General features: G+C 34.3%; 1 protein-coding gene across 1 annotated transcript in view; it reads left to right on the forward strand.

The window, feature by feature from the left end:
• Window positions 1-20,255, forward strand: part of LOC132939236 (uncharacterized) — a 95,353-nt gene extending 75,098 nt beyond the window's left edge. The window contains exons 2-7 of the mRNA XM_061006310.1: window positions 3,041-4,271; window positions 10,564-10,695; window positions 16,268-16,458; window positions 16,797-16,940; window positions 17,027-17,151; window positions 19,534-20,255. Of these exons, the coding sequence (XP_060862293.1) occupies window positions 3,041-4,271; window positions 10,564-10,695; window positions 16,268-16,458; window positions 16,797-16,940; window positions 17,027-17,151; window positions 19,534-19,646 (1,936 nt within the window). The 3' untranslated portion in view covers window positions 19,647-20,255. The remainder of the gene's footprint in view (window positions 1-3,040; window positions 4,272-10,563; window positions 10,696-16,267; window positions 16,459-16,796; window positions 16,941-17,026; window positions 17,152-19,533) is intronic.
• Window positions 20,256-20,463: the final 208 nt, after the last annotated feature.

A 20,463-nucleotide genomic window follows, 5' to 3' on the forward strand; every position in this document is an offset into this window, starting at 1 on the left:
CGCGCGGCTTATCGCGGTCCGACCATCGCGGGCTGCGTATTATTATTATTATTATTATACACGGGTGGAGGTATGTATTATTATTATTATTATTATTATACCATACGACTGTGCGCCCCGAGGAGAGACCAGTTTTGCGAGCCATTATGCCATCCGGTCCGAACTCTTTCGCCGAAATCTACCGCACACGCGCGCGCGTCCACCGGGAGACTTTAACGCGCTGGTCACCTGCCGCGACGACGACGACGACGACGCCGCCGCACCACGTGCTATAATTGCGGCGGTCTCACGTGCGTACCTATGTTATTATTATTATTATCATCATCGCTGGATAGGTGACTTCGCCTACGTTTCTGGTGCGTTTTAGTCTTTAGATGTTCGGCGGCGACGATATAACATAACGTATACCAACGCCCATATAACGTGTACATAGGCAGTATATATAATATAGGTACCTACGTGTATTAAAGTAGTAAAGTGCGTGCCAGATACGAATTCAGATAAACTACCTATATTATATTATACACGTTTGTTTCTTTACATATATATACGTGAATACTGTATTTCCGGATGAAATCGGGATTGGTCGGATTATACGAACTGCTGCAGACGCAGTGGACGACGGACGCGGGCTAAGAAAGTCGACGGATGAATGATGATAATGTGCATATTATGATTTGTTTTACTAGGCGGAATGGCGTTGTGGAAATTCAAACTCGACGAGTCTAATGGAGTACGCCATAATACGACTTAGAGAGTAATTTTTCAATAACACAGTTTACACTATTACTGCACATTTATAATGTATCTACTAAAGTATAACTGTACTAAGATGACGATCTCTGCAAAAATAGATTAGAAATAGTTGGAAAACTGCCGACAAACAAAAAACTAAAATATATAATATAAAAGATCCACCTCCTTGAGGGGCGTTCGAATAATATACAATATCTATACGTGTGGGGCGCGACGAAATTAAACAGTGCGTGTTATTTTGTTTCAAAAATTCAGAATCTTCTAACCGCGATATTAGAAACTCGCCATATAATAATATACCCATAAGCATTTTAATCGAACACGTCCTACTGGAGCCGTTAGAAACATGTGAAACGCATTACACGAATCACAGACCATAAATGCGTGTGGAATATAGTACAACATGTTAACGAATTATTTTTTACTCCAATGCCGCAAGTTGTAGGAATTTATTGTACTTGAAAACAATCAAACGTAACAATTGAACGAATATTATAGGCTGCTAGAATATTATTGATCCAGACGTTATGTAATTTAATTTAATTTGCCCGTACCTATAAATTTGAGTATTGTTAATGATGTTCGTTGCATGAAAAATAATTGAAACAATGTAATTAAGTACGCAGAATAAAAAGAAATATCAACACGATAAACTAACACGTCAATAAAGTTGATGAATTTAAATCACTGGTTTTTAAAAGTTTAAAAATGTCCCTCAAATAATAATAGAACAATGACCAATATTTTTAAAAATTATAAATCATTTCATAGCTATAATTTTCTCTTTTGTTACTCGGCAAACTTTCTTTTTTTAAGGTACGGTGACAATTTTATACTCCAGAAATTACATTAGTTGTATATTGTAATTTGTAATATAATACTTTTAATCAAAATATTCTTGTTAAATTATTTCAATATGGAGTTTACAATGTATTTATTATAATATACTATTCTCTTGTGCTGGTAAATGTATAAAACAGTTTTCTTTGTGATTGATGGATGTAATTTTATCAACAAATGATTATGGTTTCAATCACATTTCACGTTCATCTAAAATATCAACAGCATGGAAACGTGAGGAAATCTATTTACGCAATGTATTAATGTTTTCACTCAGTTAAACAAAATATTATAAATAACGCGAGTAAAAAACATGACTGTAATATTCACGTTAGGTGCTTTCGTCCAGATAATTTATTTAATCTTTCAACGTCAATGAAACGATCGAGACAGTTCCATAATTTTAAGATTGATCACATTTTTCGGTCTAATGAAACGTTTTGTACTCTCGTATATAGACTTACGCGGTTCCGAAGACGGCGTAAATCGCATTATATCACAGCAGGTCGTAAAAAGTGCACGAGTGCAATCGTCGTCGTGTTATCTAACTCGTGGAATATACTGTAACGAATTAAAAACTGGTTTACTATGTATACATATACCGCTGCCATGCTCGTCCATTCATAACACAGTCCGTGCGTGCACCGAAGATCGATATACAATACTATAATACTAATATTTCAGTGTGTTTGTGTAATGTGAATAATAAATATATATAAACTGGACACGAGAGTGAGTGTGTGTGTGTGTGTGTAAGTGTGTCGTGATCGTATCAAAGGGTATATACCTACGTTTTATATAGTAGGCTTCACAAATTGGGTTATTCCTCGTATGGAAACCACACGCGAAAACAGTTTTGGTATCACAATGTACGTCTATATTTGTGTTGTGTAATTGTCAAACGTACGTGTCAGTACTACGGTGTCGATAGGTCTCGGCATACAATGACCTTTTTTTTTATTCTAGAACCGTTGGGTGTCAAGGAGATTTTCTCTTTTAAAAATATTTTTAAATCTGTTGTGCGTATACTAATTCATATGATTCGAAATATTTTATATTTTATATTTGACCAAATCGCCATAAAAATAAATACGAGTTTTTGTCTTTAATCAATACACCTATATATATTATTATATTCGACAATTTTTTTAATATCATGAATTCATGACGTACCTGTATATAATAATTAATAATATATATCATGCATAAGTACATTTAAAAAGTACCAACATTTTATGGACATAATGTCATATGATAATTCGGTAATGACAATTGTATAGCTCGTTTTACAGTGAGGGTATCAAACTTTAGTTAAGATTTATTGTTTGTGTATATAATTATTTAACTAAATATTGAATTGCAAACTTGCAATAGACTGATTTTTGTTTATAGTTTCTTTTAATAACATTTACGTGTGTGTTATTAATTCATTATTTCGTTTCAGGGAACAATACTTGTTCAACGTGTTTGAAGTGATCGTTTCCACATTGGAGACGAAACTCCAGAGAATAGAAAACTTGGACAAAGCTGTCGAACACCTCATGCGCCGAGTAGAACAACTAGATTCACGAGTGACAAACAACATCGACAAGACAGAAGCTGTGATCGGCAAGCTGCGGTCGTTGGACACCAAGCTGTTCCAAAAGGAACCCGGTACTCTCGGTCATCATCTCGAGAACAGACTGACAACTTTGGACCGAAAAGTGGGTGACATTGACACCAAGTTGGTCGGGCTAAAGAGTCAGCTGGACAACAACTTCCTGGCACCCGCAGACGATATCAACGCCGAAGCGAGCGAAAAAAAGCCCGTGAACGTCCACCACCTGGACGTGACCAAGCTGCTCAACACGCAGATGGACAACATCCGAAGCAACACTGCCAACATCGACAGGAAGCTGCAGTTCCACATAAACATGGTATCGGACGGGCTAACCAAGATCATAAGCATGGTGTCGGACGTGCACGGCGCCATCGTTGAACAGGACAACAATAACAACAACCACAACCACCACCACGGTAGCAGTCGGTCGGGCAACAAAACGACCACTACCACACCGGCGTCAGCGCCGGAGCGGAGCAACAAGATCGACCAGCTGGTCAGGCAGATGCACCCGATACTGAGCGTCAGCGAGAAAATGGACGAGGTGTGGAATGTTGTGGTCGGCACCAAGAGCTCGGTGGATGACCTGGTGCCCAAGTCTGACGAGCTGCTGACACAGACGCAACGCCAGGAGCGGGCCATTAGCGACATTCACGACGACCTGCGCATGAACACCAACAAGATCATCGCCAACTTGGACGTAGTGGAGCGCAGACTGAAGAAACAAGAGGATGACGTGGTCACGTTGGCCCAGCGGCCTGTGCCAGCCGAGATGCTGCGCCTGGACCCGACCATCGACGATTACTCCCGGTACGACGAACAGCTGCAATCCGAGTCCACTCCGCTTTCCTCCTCCGTATCATTTACTACCCCTACCAGTGTCAGCAGTGGTGTCGGCGGTATCAGCGGTATCGGTGGTCCTACGCCTGGTACGCCTCCGGACGTCCAACTGTCGTTTCAGACGTCCAGGAACGCGCCCCAGAAGAACAGAGGAGTGGTGTTCCCGAGCGTCAAGAACAAACCGCCACCGGCTAACATCAGTTTCTTGACCGAGCAGTTCAACCGCGAAGTCAAAGTGAGTTTTCATTTTTCGTAACATTGCGGTAGGCGACGAACGTTTAAAACAACTATATAATAATATATATTTACATACAATAATATTGTATAATGTTTATCGAACTCGGTTTTGCCGGTTGAGTGTTCGTGGTAACTGATTAATGATAACTCGAACACGCAGTAATCAAATACTCGTCGAGTTCTTAAATCCCAATTAAATATTTCATTTTTATTTTGAAATCTATCTAGATAAAAGACAAATGGTTTTATCTTTGCCTAAGACACGAATTTCAAAACGTTCCATTTATAGTATATAATAACTCTGAACTCGGACATTCAAAAGGTCTCGTTCAAACTGGATAGGTAAATGTGAAAAATCTACTTCCAGATTGTTTCAACAATAGAACATCGAATAGAATATAATATTAGTTCAAATTATTAATAGGAACTTTCAAGTGTCACGGCAGTCTAATATTTAGCTATTATAAATTTATAACCGATATAACATTATAAATTACCTATACGCTTTACAGTTTGATAATTGTTAAATAGGTATTTATTATTTTTATGTTCACATTTAATAATATTTTTAAAATTTTTGTTGATAACTTATAGGCTAACCACGGCCACAATATTATAATATCTAATTTTGAAAATAATAAATAATAATTAGCCATGACTTAGTGTAAGCGGGAAGTCTTATTAATTTAACTCTTATAATATTATGTACCTAATACCTATGTTGTACCTATATATATATCAATATTTAGCCTAGATATATGATTATACGGAACTGAGTTGATAATATAGGGAAACCATCAGATAAGTATTCCTACTTGTGTAGCGGTCAAACAAATAACATTTTATTGAACTAAATACACGCGCACGTAATTTCATTGTAATACGATACGAACTACACGTAGGTAATGAATCAAACGAGAAAACGATATTTTAATCCGTTTTTTTAACGCTGCTCATTAAAAATGCGTGTGTCGCACGTTGCATAAAAGATTTGCCGGTAGATTAAAATATGTAATAACCGTTGTTTGAAGTTCACTCCGCTGTTGCATAAAAGACTTTTCAAACTTTAACACGAATTTAAATTATAGGTTACCGTGCGAGTATTATTGTATCTCAGATCTGATTTTAGTGACGTGTAGTTTTTTCAAACGTCGTTTAATTTAACAGGACGCGTATTAAATATAATGTATTTCACTAGCTTGACAGTCGGTAATATTTTCTTCGGCTCACAAGCTACCATTCAACTTTTTATTAGGTATATATCAGCTCTTTATTTTGTAAACGGTTCAAATTAAGGCGTACATTAATTACACAGATTAATTGATAATGATTTTGACAAGCCGCACGCATTAAATAAAAAAAACCGATTAGGATATACAGTTTCAAATAGATTATTATAAATGTAGGTGTATTATTCGAGTGAAATTATATAGCTATACAAATTACACGTATGCCTACTTATTATAGACTTGTAAATCGTAGATATATTATATACTTTTTTGGAATTAAAAAGCGAAAGATTTCTGTGATTCATATAACGTTATTAGTTATTATTATTATTATTATTATTCAATCTTGAAGAGTGGTTTTATTTTTTTTTTTTTATACTCTTTTGAAATTCATAAACTAATAATAGTGATCATTAATGACACCATTTCGTGTGAACCTTCAACCGTTATAACTTATAATTTACACGGTTTCCGCAAAATAGGTTTCTCGCCGAGAAGTCACCGAAGTCTGTATTCATTAAATGTTGCTTATCGAACAGGTTTATCTATGTACATAAAGCAATCATAATCGTATTAAATTTATAATTATGTCAATTTTAGCGTATCGTGATCGCATGTATAGAAGGGTCCGACATAATCAAGCGTATGAGTACACTGTACACAGCATACAATATCATATACGATATATATTATAGGTATATTATAATATAGTAATAAGCAGAAAATTATTATTTTAAAATAAGCCAGCGGATAATATTATAATACGTCGTAAAAATAACGCAGCGGGTGTGTTACCAAATCGACGGATTTTCAACCGTGTTCGTGCAACGACTAACCGAGTCGTATCGATATGTTGCTTTAAATTTTTTTGCTGTCCGCGAGCTTCTAAAACCCAACGCGGAAATCGAGGATTATATTGTTATACCCGACAGGGGCGTTTTAACAGTGATGAGACTTATTATAGATATAGGCAGGTATAGTGGAAAACGGCGGTCCAACACGAATATAGACAAACGATTGTTACCTTGGAGTTTGAAATTTGAATTACCTAAATAATATTACAGGCACACTACAGGCGATAAGGTTTTCTACAAGTATGGGTGAGCGTAATTAGGGGTAACGAATAAAAACTTTCTGTACCTACGCGTACCATTATTATTAATGGCAAACGGCTATAAACTATTACCTGTTGCGGTAACAAGACACCGACAAAACTAGATCAATGTTGTTGTTAACATCAAAATACTATACAATCGCATAATAATAACAAGTACAGGGACGAGAATATGCGATACGTGCCGACTTAAATCTTGTATTGTATTTTAATTCTTATAAACGATCCTTGAGCTACTTGGTGAAAATATTATTGATCAAAATAATTTTGCTAATAATCTGATTGTAGAAAAAAAATATAGTTCTAACTTTCTAAGTTGGGTATAACCGCTATAAATTCAAACCATATTTGCCGGCCAATATAGATTTATTTTCATATTTTCATCAACGGTATAATAAATGGTAGTAGGTACCTATTTACGAAATAAATACTTGTAAACTGTAATTATACATATACGTAGATGATATACCATATACCATTTTAAATTATAAAATGTTTTTATTAGATTTTAATAATTTCACATATTTTATTTTACCACGTGTATCCTATAATATATAGTAAATATTATTATTTATTAAACAATATTAATTTGATAAAAAGCGTTTGAAATGTTTGACCATTTAAGGAGATCGTTATAGAATTCACAAAATGTGTGACGTAAATACGTGATAATCATTCATTATTTTCGTATAAAAAAATTACGATTTATTCTAAACTCAATTTACATATTATAAAATTTTGCATTTCTTCAATGTTGGTATTCAAACAAATAATCAATGAATGTTTTATCATTACCTATATAATATGTTTTAAATTGACATTTTTAAAAATCTACGAGAAAATAATAATTTTTATATTAGGTATATCCATCATACAAATCAATAATAAGAACCAACAAAATAATGGTCGGACGGGAGTCACGATATTTAAATAAAACGCGCAATGAACCGAGGCAAATTGCATAAATATGTTTTTTTAACCATTAAAACTTAATGGTGCAAAATAATAAAAAAAAACAATAACGCGTAGAACGGCGAAATAATAATTTTATCTTGACCTATGTGCAGGTACGTTCAAGGAAAAACAACAACAAACCGTTTGCCGTTTCCTGCAGTGTATTATATTGGTAGGCGGCACTTTGTCATAATTTATCATTGATATTGTAGTATTCAATAATCGGCGCTCGTTAGTTTTTCCATATCAAAGTCCCTGATCCCCCTCGTTGTCGTCGATGGCATTTGGAGGTTGAACGTGCAAAATATAATGGATATATACCTCCAGTGTATATCGTGTGTTGTAGATACATTGCACTAGCATTACTATAGCGACAAAAGACAATCGAAACGTTGAAAACCGCAACCACCTGTACACTAGATAGGACTCGTTCGAAACGGCTTTCGCCATTGAAGAGCCGAATTAATATTTAAAAACAAAATATATTATAAGGAAAACAAAACTCAACCGCCCGTGAGAAACTCACAATTATTATTATATTATATACCTACGTACTGCACACACACACACACACACATCATTAGAGTTTATAATTTCCAATATCACGTGTGTGCATAATTGAAAACGGGCGCCGTGGGAACGCGCGTAAATACGAAATCACCGAAGGCCGCGGACTTAGAATTTGCTCTGATTCCCATTCCGTGAACTCGCGTATGGGTATATCATACTAATATATACGACACCGCATAATATACATATAACATGCGTCCAAAAGGGGGACGGGTCATCTGAAGTTATATAACAATAATAATAATAATAATAATAATAATATAATGGCGACGACGGCGTGTGCATAGTATTAGAACACGATTCAAACAGGTGAGCGCGCTGAAAATGGCGCGAGACGACAAAACCACGGTGTATACCCACGACTAGTGTTGAATGCACTTGCACTTGCATTGGTGTGCAATATTATGCCGCGTTGATAGGTACCTTACAATATATATAATATAATATACCATAGCTGTTATCGAGCGTTAGGTACAGATCACAATCGCAGAAAACGGGGTTTTAGATCGCCTCAGATATGACCCATTCCGCGTCGTTAAAAATGCACTACATTCGACTTTTTTTTTTTTATCGTACCTGCCTATACATATGGGACGTATGCGATGTAATAACATTTTTTATATTTCTGTCGGCGAAGCTTTTTCCCGCTGCTGCTGCTGCTGCAGTTGACCGATCCACCGCGGGAATATATTATACACGGCTGAATATCGTGACAATGCGACACTCGCAGGTCTCTCTCGTATAAAATAATAATATAATGTATAGTTCTAAAAAAAAATTCACACACGCTCCACTACTCTACTTATCGCTACTATACGTGTATAGGGTGTGAATGGGTGCATATGCATCGAAAACCGGCGCGACTGTGTATCGCATAAAAAATAAAAAATATCATTGTTTATATTAAAATATTAACGAGAAACCGATCAAAAGTCAATAGTGAAAGAATATAATATGATATGATATATATTATGAATTATGGACGTAATAATATTATTATTATTATTATTATACAGCCTGCTTGCTGGCCGTCGCGTATTTTATAACCGCGGTAACATAATACGCATATAATAGCATAACGACGAATACCTAATATTTTCGATTATCTACCAGGCATCGGTTAATTGATCGATGTAATGGATTATGTTAATTTGACAGGTAAACTCTCTCGGAAAATAAAACGTTGACTTATATTATATTGAACGGATAGATTATGATATGCGTAAGGTCGAGCGGACGACGTTTGAGCTGGTACACATATTATGTGTTGTATCTCAATAATATTCTTAAAATAATGAACCGTTTTCTCCTTGAACACGCCACTATATATGTACCTACGAATTGTCAAGAAATAATTACGATTTTTATATTCATCATGCGAGTGCTGCATGTGCATTTTAAGGATTATAATTTAAAAAAAAAACTTTGCGTGCTATTAACACAACTTCAAACGGTATTTTAACATAACTTAAAAAAAAAAAAAATCATATCGTATTGTAAAAATAAGGAAACATTATATAAGTATCGTGTTGCATAATTTTGTGTTGAGTATAAAGTAGTAATTAAATTTGTTGTTTCATAAATCTCTATAATTATTGTATTTGTTTTATAATTAGTATGGTATATGCCGATTATATTGATATTACCTATACCATATACATATTATAAGTACATAGTCGACGATTTAAGTCCGATACGATTATATCATATTATTATGAAAATGATCGTAAGCTGCGATCGAGTTTCGTTGGTTGATAATACAATAATATATATATATATTTTTTATGTTTATTGCATAGTATTATGTATAATATGTTTTTTTTTTATTTATTAAGTGACACCCTCGAAGGGGGTAATGGGGTACACAAATACACAAACATAGAACAATAAAAATTACAGCGTGCGTACAAGTTAACAATATAATATAAGAGTGCAGGTAGGTATAGGAGGATATTTATGTACGATCATTGATTATAGTATTTATAATCAATGGTACGATATGTTACGATAAAGATATATTTTATAACGATTTAGTAATAGATCAAAGAAATACAGTATACGAATTAAAGTTAGTGGTTGGAAAGTATAAATCTTGGATATGTTAACATTATCGTAGGAAAAAAATCGAAATTTGAGCATATACGGTTATAATTGGGCCGTGTTTGACGAAATTATTCTTGCTTTAATCGGTAAAAAAATAATCGAGACTTCGTATGTCGTATCAGAAGTTGGCAAGCAATTTGTTCCGGTAGATCGGGACGGTCGATCTCATTGTCTAAAATCGTACGGATGAATGATGCGTCTGTGTATGTTGAAAAGAAAAGTAGGGATTTGACATTTTGTGGCGACATTTTGTGGTTATTACCGGCCAAACGGGATTTTACGAGCAACCATTAATTATTTCTGTTTTTTTTGTTTACCAGGGATTTTCGTGTCTGGACCTTTTGAACGCGGGCATGAAGCAATCCGGCGTGTATTATCTGCAAATCAGGGGTACGGCCTACTGGTACCTGAAGGTGTTCTGCGAACAGGAGATTGCGGACGGAGGTTGGACGGTAAGTCTTGACACGCAAAGGGCGTGCATATTATACACCGTAATAATAATAATAATATTATTATAATCATTCGAGCCATTAACGAAACGAAACACGTGCACAACGTAAACAATAACAACAACAGCACGCAACAATAGTCATTACAATAGCGCACGATGAGCGTGCATCGTTGTTGCCGTACACCGACGCCTTATTGTACCGTATTATACCGTTTATGGTATGATAATATTGTCGCGCATAACAATATTACGGCGGCGGCGGCATAGTGATAAGATACTGATAACGATAGAGTACAACTCGCACCCGGCGCATCCGAGTTGCAGGGTCCCTAATATTTTTTGGTCAGTACTACACTATACTGGCATTTTAACAGACTCAGAAGTCTATTCAAACCAAAGATATGTTTAAAATTGTTATTTTCTTACAGTTTCTTTTTTTAGTTTCTTTATGCTAATAAAAATCTAAATTATTTGAATTTTACTAATTAGGATATAATAATATATATTATATATAGTACAAATGTGGGTACAATGTCCAAAATTAATGTCATAAATATTTTCACCAACACAAAAGTGATTTTTTCAAACATATTTTGTTTTTATTCGTATAATATAATGGGTAACCTACCTCCTAATATGTATATATTTTTATATATTTTGATTTTTATAATGTTTAACATTTTTTCTTGGAATTGTCCTATATTTTTGATGGCAAAGAACCTGCCCAAAAAAAAAAAAAATGGTTTAAAATTTTTTTTAACCATACCTTTCGTTTACATTTTAAATATATCATAGACAGGCCTGAGTCTGTTAAAATAGGAAGAATAATGTTAGTGTAGTATAGTTCTCACTAAAAAATATTAGGCACCCAACTATAGTGAAATACCTAAAATATCTCGGGACCCAACTAGTGTGATACCTGAAAAAACCAGGACCCAACTAGTGTATTACCTTAAATAATCCTGGACCCGACTAGATTAGCAATTATTAATTCGGGACCCAACTCGGATGCTCACCCCTCACACCACCTGTATATAGAACAAGACTGTCACAACTCAACGTTAATTAACTCTGAGTTACGACTACTCTAGAACAGTAACGAAATTAGTTCTAATCAACGCGACAGCGGCACACGCCTACACTGTAATTTTTAAATTTTGCCGCCAAAAAGATGTGCCAGTATTGAGTTGTTCATTTTTCAAATAATTTCTAAAGCAACAGAGCCATATTGTTTACTCTATATAATATAATACGGCAGTATGTTATGTTATTTAAACGTATCCGATGATATTCGCATCACCGGAGTCGAGGTTCAAGAATGCAGCCTTATTTCGAATCGAGGCGTTTTTGCTCTAAATAAAAACTCATTTTCGTGTGATACGCGTCGAGTGGAAAACAGCAATATGTCGTGTCGTGGCAGTACTGCATTTTATAATTAATGATATTGCAGCCGTAATGTTTAGCAGCCGGAACACTTTATCCTAGTTTTCGACTTCAAAACGTTTATTCTCAAAGCTTCTATACATTTTGAGCATTGTGACAGTGTTGTCCCGTAGAGGTCTTGAACCGTGACGTGCATAGGTAATAATAGCTGCAGTCGTACGGGTACCTACCTTCGTCTGTACGGCGGACGACACACTCTCGCGTATGATAATAATATTATTTTCTCATTATAATCATTTTTCGGACAACCTCGACGGCAGGTATATCCGACGGAATGATGTAACGCGCCGGCCACGAGCGAAAATCTCCGTTTGGGGACTTTTGACGAAACGCGAACACGATTGTTATAATAATATTATTTAGCCGTCGTCGTGGTCGTCCAAGGCCTCATCGGTCAGCTCACTCGTAATAGTATGTAATGCATAAAGTGTGAAAGTTGTGCCGGGTGTACACCGCGCGCGCGTCGAGTTGAACAACAAAAAAAAAAAAAAACCGAAAGAAAAACGAAACAAAATATTATGTAGATCGACGGCGGCGGCGGCGTGACGCACCGCAACTACCTCTGTGATATAATACAATGCATAATAATACGACTGCTATTGTGCTTTTCGCCACCGTTTATTATACGTATATCGTTATTATGTATTGTACGGCCGCTTCAACGCCGGAGACCTTGCCGTGGCGGCCATATTATGGGCAGGCACATTTTGAACGGCTCGCTGTGCGAATATAATGATATAGATGGGTATTATAATACGGTACCCACAGCTGTACCCACTACGATATACGGTCGCAGTAGTCGGTTTCGTATTTTTTTTATTCGCCATTTAATTACTCCATAATTATCCCTAATCTACGACGTGAGACAATAACCAGCGCTCGATAACGGCAGACAAAAGACAACCTTCGCGTCTCGTCGTCGTCGTATGGCCATTTGCGGTAAGAGACCGCGGCGGCGGTCACGGACGCGAAGTCTAACGACGCTCTTCGTACTATGCTGTTGTTGTTGTTGTTGTCATCATTTATTTGAGCGCAAACGAAGACGGACAGATCGGTATAATAGTGGCCGATGGGTCGATGTGGGTACCTTTGTCCCTAGGTGATTATTCCACCACTATTAACAACAGCTTTTCGTCGGTAAATATATATTGTTTTTTTTTTTTTTACTCCAAACGAGTTTAAAAACGAAATACGAGTTTTTGATTTTAAAACGACGGCAGACGTTTATTATTTACCATTTCGAAGCGAAATACTTTTCCGAGACTTATGATCTGTAAAAATCAAACTTAAAATCAGTACAATAGCAACTATGGTTAATTATTATGGCATATAATGTGCACCGACAGATCGGTATAACGGCCAATAATGGGTCGTCCTCACGGTGGTCTGCACAAATGCTGTGGGTACACCCTTTGTCTCACCATAGGTGATTATTCCACAACTGTACAACAGCTTTTTGTCGGTAAATTGATATAGTTTTTTTTCCTCTAAACGAGTTTAAAAACGAAATACGAGTTTTTAATTTTAAAACGTCGACAGACGTTTTTTATTGAAAATCTCGAAACGAATTGTATTTTTCTGAGACTCGATATTTTTATTTTTAAATTTTTTTTTTAGAGTATTAATGTCATAAACATCTTAATCCAAGTTATAACGATCATAAGTAATTTACATCGCAAATTAGCGGATTACCTATAATAATAATACATCAATATTTTTCGGAGAAGCCCTGTGTCAGTGTTCCACTCCGCTCATCGTCTACAGTTTAAATATTTGTAACTATGATAAAACACTTAAACATAACGGTATAATTTTCATTTTAAAAACCTTCGAATTATGCAAGAAAAACATTTTCAAAATCACATAAATTTACCGACAAAACGGCTGTTTAGTGACGAAATAATCACCCTGTATTGTGCGCAAGCTGTAGTGCAATACGTGCTCACGGTGTAATATCAATCATTATAAATTATAATATTAATGACATTGGCAACAGGGCGCGATGTAATATTATACATATTATTCATGATATGTGCGCGTAATTATACATATTTTATTTATCGGAATAATTTATTTAGCGGGTAATAATACATCGTAAATCTGATTACATTATATTATTATTATTATTATTATCATTATATTATAGTTCCATGCTATGTCCGACAAATTACAGCTAATTTAATTTCGCGTACCTACATAATATACAATATAATTACCATATATGCGCTACACAATCGCCTTGCATATTTCACCTATTTTCGTGCATACGCGCATATCGTATTATACGAGTTATTATAATAAAAATTTATGTTGTGTGGATGAAATAACAGTTTTTTTTTTTTTTTTCTAAAAGCGTTTGCAATTTCTTCGGAAAATCGAATTGCGGTCCACGCGCTATACATATCAAATAGGTTTATAATTGTTTATGAATAATCGTCGAAATAAGCGTAGCGGGGTGAATTGTTTTTTTTTCCTTATTTATATTATGCACCGGCACGACGAATAATAATAATATAATATGGTGTACACTGTTGCAGACCGCATAGTAGTGTACAACCTATGCAGATATAGAGTGTAATAAATCAAAATCTGTATTCGAACATTTTGTTTTTTTTTTTACTTCAAAGTGTGTATAAATAATATATAATCGAGAAAGTATAATAAATCAGTTCACGCGTCAAATGCTCACAGCCAATGAACGCTCATCTGGCCCGTATTATATTGGTCGTATAATATGCAATTTATGTTATTGCGTAGCATTCGCGTGAATGCTCGAGTTCTATCGCACGCTATAAACAACCAATTATAAAATTAACGTCAAACATCTGACACGTTGGAATTATACTGCAGTACTGCAAAATCGTAAATTATAGAACACTACGAAATCTACGAATTAATAACAACCATGAATTTTGTCCAGAACCTCGAGACATCGCAAGAACGGTCTGCAACCAGACGACGACCATAATATTATAATAATATGGTTGTTAGTTACAACTACAAAGTCAGGAAATATAAACATTTTAAATTTTAAATATTATTGTGCTGATGCTTTTACGTGTTAATGGTTTTTTAAACAATCATATTCTGTTTTCTAATGATTCGTATATAAAAAAAAAAAAACTCTTGCCAAGTCAGTGATCGGCATGTAAACTTTCTTGATTTTTAATTTTTAGAAATTCATTAACTTATATCATACCCAAGCGGTATAACGATTTGAATCCAGAAAAATGTCGGTGTGAACAGCCCCACAAAAAATCATTTTCATTTAGTGAGATAGATCTCCGAAACCGAAGAGCGGATTTCGTTGTTTGGGGTCTTGTTAGATTCACATTGGTCAGGAGAAGTGCAGTGAAGATTTTCAGAACTTTATCCTTAATAGTTATTTCACTAAAGAACATTAAAAAAAATTAAAACAAATTTTATTGGGCGTTTTTTGATGTTTTTCTAACATAGTTTAGGAGAAAAGTTAAAAAATAGAAATGTTGGGACTGTTCATGCCGACGTTTTTATGGATTCAAGTAGTTATACTGCTTGGGTGTGATATCAAATCTCTTTCATTAATATTTTATATTAAAGCTATCTAAATTACCTACCTACTCATCGTTGTTGAGTTACATTTGTATTATTTTTCTATTTAACACAAATTCTTGAAGTGCTCAAAATTTAGACTTTTTTCATTTCAATTACCATTAAAAATCAAAAAAGTAAAATATGTCCGAACTTTATTATTTCTTTTTATTTTACAAGTGGCACTAAAATCGAGCCGTTCGACACATATGAACTGCAGTGTATTATAAGTCTAAATAACATTCAAATTTATTTATTGAAAAATATTATAATATTTATATAGCCATATTATGTTATATACTATCATGATTCATACCTACAAATGTGCTTTGTTAACGGAGTTTTGGTTTGAATAATGATAATTTACACTACAATACGGTGTTATTTGTAATAAAATAATATTATGTATTATTATTATTCACATGAATATATAATATATATATTTATAGGTATTATATTTTTAATGCCAACTATTTTATAGTACATTTGTACGCAGTTATTAGCTTATATTATTAATTCAATAACGATTACATTACTTTATATTTATACTTACATTGTAGGTCATACAAAGAAGAGATGATATTGGTGATCCGATACGTGAGAATTTCAATAGAGATTGGACCGATTATAAAAATGGATTTGGTGACCCCACTAAAGAATTTTGGATGGGAAATGAAAACATTTACATGCTGACCAGTAACGATGAATATATGCTAAGAATCGAGTTGGAAGATTTCGAAGGAAATAGAAGGTAATATAATTTTATTTTAGAAACCTTAAGCTTAAACCAGCTTATTGTACTAGCGCTTAAAGACCATTGCGCGACATCATGTTCTACTATTAACTACGAACCATCAATTTTTAGTAAAATAATAAATATAAATGTATATTTACATAAAACACCGTTAAATAAATTATAAATATCGTCGGATGCAAAAAATTTGCAAATTAATCGGATGTTTTTGTTTTAAATTATGTAATATTTTGGTACACGTAATTATAAATATTTTGAATATTAAATTCCAATCGGTTAGTTGTATCGTGTGTTAGATTAATGTCTTCCGGTTTTTTTTTTTTGTTTATACATAGGTACGCTCAATATTCGCATTTCAAAATTTACTCGGAATCCGAATACTACAAGTTAGAGATTGATGGATATGAGGGCAACGCCGGAGATTCACTGAATGACCCGTGGTACGGAAGCAACAACAGTCCATTCTCTACGTACAACAGGTTTGTGACTACATAATATTGTTATTAATCATCTGTATTACCAAATACCCGACCACGTTTTATTTTGTTAATTTATTTCTCCACAGAGACAACGATAGATCGAGCTTGAACTGCGCGTCGATGTTAAAAGGAGGCTGGTGGTGGAAGTCGTGTGGAAGAGGACTCAACGGATTGTATTTAAATGATCCGCAAGATTTAACAGCCAGACAAGGTAAAGAAAAAAAAAGGGGAAGATATAGGCAGCTTAATAGCCACGAGCCAACGTTGCTAGAATAACATTACGTCGATTTAAAAATATCTCTTTAAAACGATCAAAACTATAAGTTAAAGCACTTCATTATTTAAATTCAGATGGGGGGTACTTGCAGTTTTTCTCAACTATATTTCTTAACTATACTTCTTAATTTTAAATTCAGTTTTTTTATTGCTAAATCGCTTTCATATTATATTCAATTAATTTTTTAAGATTATAAATAAATTATATCATAGGTCTATAAGTAATTATTAAATGTTGATTGGTGCACAGTAGAATCAGCTTATAACGATCTTCAAGTGACCTAGAGAATCAGATCGTTATATCTAAACTTCGTTAGATTCCGGATGACAAAAAATACTGCGCGTGAGTTATAAAACCGAACAGGTAGGTGACACGACTGGGAATCGTTACACACATTGGCGCAACTAGCTTAGCAGCCCCCCCCCCCCCCCCGACTAAGATTTAGCCCCCCACAAATATCCCTTATTGATTTATATATAAGCCCCCTATGGGTTATTTTTTAATAAACAGTTTTGTTAGCCCCGCCAGAATTTTAACCATAGTTGCGTTTATATGATTATACAATATGGCATCGTGATAAGCGGATTATATTATAAGCCAAACGTTATTACAGTGATACATGGAGGGTCCCTAGCCCCCCTATCCCCTCTCCCCTCCTCACTAAGTAGGGGTCTGCGCATCCGGTGTAGGGTTTCCTTGACGGCGAGCAAATAGATAATACAGTAGAATCTGCTTATTCCGATGCCATAATATGTATAACGATATATTTCAGATAAAACGATTGCCAGCCTCGGTCGGTTTTATATCTCACGCGCGCAGTATGTTTTTGTCGTCCGGATATTACGAAGTTTGGATAAAGCGATCTGATTGATATACCTTTGAAATCTTTGAAAAGCGGATTCGACCGTATTTTAAAATTAAACGGTTCGGGTGAACGAGTGGCATAATGTATGCTGCAGATGCTGCGAAAAATTGTCAACGGGCTTTGAACCGTCGTACGGGGAGATGACATTCTTAGATTTGTTAGGAAAATTAAAGGAAAGGGGTCAGTTTAAAAAAAAATTGAAATTATTTTTTTCACCGAAACCGTTTACCGGTGGAAAACCCGCAGCGGTTGCTTTTTCCGACGCACAATACATTGTTAGCAGTGTTATATAGCAATATTGTATGTTTGAACAATATAAATTTTACCGTTGATATGCCTCTAAGTCAGCGGTTCCCAACCTGGGGGTACTTACCCCCTAAGGGGTAAAAACACGATTTTTTGAGGGGTAAAAGTTAAATTATTTATTTTTATTTTAAGTACTCATTTTAAGTTTACTCATGTAAATGATCATTATTTTTTTTATTACTCAACTTTTTTTTGATAGGGAGGGGTATTTGTTAATATCTAACCTGACTTATGGGTAATAGTCTCAAAAAGGTTGGGAACCACTGCTCTAAGTAGTAGGTGTACCCGACCGAGCCACCGAAGTATCTTCTCGACGTTTACCGAGTGCCGACGCAATAAATAATAATGGATAGTTGTGCACATAATTATTATATTTTTACGTTACAGTCCCGTCTAAAGTGCTTTGGAGAATGCGCATACGCGTAATATTATACGTCCAATTTAAAATAATTATACAATAACAATAATAGTTCTGATAAACTGCATTTACCGTTATACATACCGGTACACTGCAACACGATGGTTGTTTACTTTAGTACAGTCGAGATTCACAAGCGTGGAAATTTGATTAATTAGAGCCATTTCCTACATGCGGTCAAAAAACCAACTATGCACAATAATAAGAGTTTATAATATTCGTTAATAATTAAGAAAGTATATAATATTTACGACGAAAGTACCTAGCTAAGTGTTCACACACACACGCACAATACGGACAACCCAATGTATAATCACTGGTCTGGAATTATTAATCATAACCGTTATAGAGATAATAATATGATTATTATAAATATATTTCGATCAGATAAAAAAAAAATAAAATAAAATTACGCGTACATCGACAGCAAAATAATAACGAATAATATAGGAATTTGGGTGCCTCCTAGTTGTTGTAAATAAAATTTCGTGTAATATTATAATATAATATGGCGCGTTCTTATTTTCCTGTGCACATTATAGCCGTTCGTAATAATAGTTAACGGTAATATAATGTAAATGTACGAGTGAGTGTGACCATATCTCGTTATGCGGAGCTTTATAATTAACAGAAAAAAAAAAAAAAAACTTATAATAATAATAACAGTTATGCACAATCCACAAACCAAGGTGCGTGAAATATAATGTGACTTACTTTGTTGTCTTAGGTATCGTGTGGTTCCGCTGGAGAGGATGGGATTACACTCTGAAGAAAGCGCAAATGTTAATCAAACCAAAGGTCACCGTCATTCCACCGTTACCCGTCGTCAACGCCGTTTGAGCGAAAAAAAGATTGTCGCGTGTCACATTATCATATTATATTATATAGAAATTATATAGAAAAATAAAAATATTGTATTAAACATTTGTGTTAAAAAAGGCTAAAAAAACTAATTAAAAACTGTCGATAAAATAGCGTCGTGTTTTAATTAGGCTCAAATTATTCACTACTATATTTTATTTTATTCTGTTCACCTTAAGACGCATCTTAGTACGTACCTATGATGACATGATGATGTTTGGTCAAATCGGAAGGCATGAGGATAAAAATGTAAAAATGTATTTATTTTGTAAATATATTTAAAAAAATGTGCCGTATATAATAATATACATAATATTTAGTATAATATATAAATATTATTTAGTGTATTTTTAGATGAACTCTGTGTAATCGTTTATTTTATTATTATTATTATTATTATTTTTTATTTTTATTTTATTGATAATTTTAGTATACATTTTGAGATAATATTTAAATGTTTAGACACATATCCAAATTCATACATTTCCATTTCTGTAATTATTGTTTTATTTCTATTACCACCACGTACGTTCCTCTTTATCCGTCCCGTCAATCTTCATTTATATGAAAATCGTCTAATAAAATTGTTTAATATTATTATAATTAAGACATGTTGTTCGTTTTATAATTGGATCCACGGTAACTAAAATCCTTATAGATTTCACATGGTTTAGGTGAATACTGATGGTATATATAATAATTTGTATACTGAAAACAGTCGGAGTCAATTCACGAGAACGACTAAATAATGTTTAGGTACTCACTTTTGTAACGACCGTGTATGAAAGATAAAAAT

The sequence above is a fragment of the Metopolophium dirhodum genome, chromosome 2, assembly GCF_019925205.1.
Source record: "Metopolophium dirhodum isolate CAU chromosome 2, ASM1992520v1, whole genome shotgun sequence".
Lineage (NCBI taxonomy): Eukaryota > Metazoa > Arthropoda > Insecta > Hemiptera > Aphididae > Metopolophium > Metopolophium dirhodum.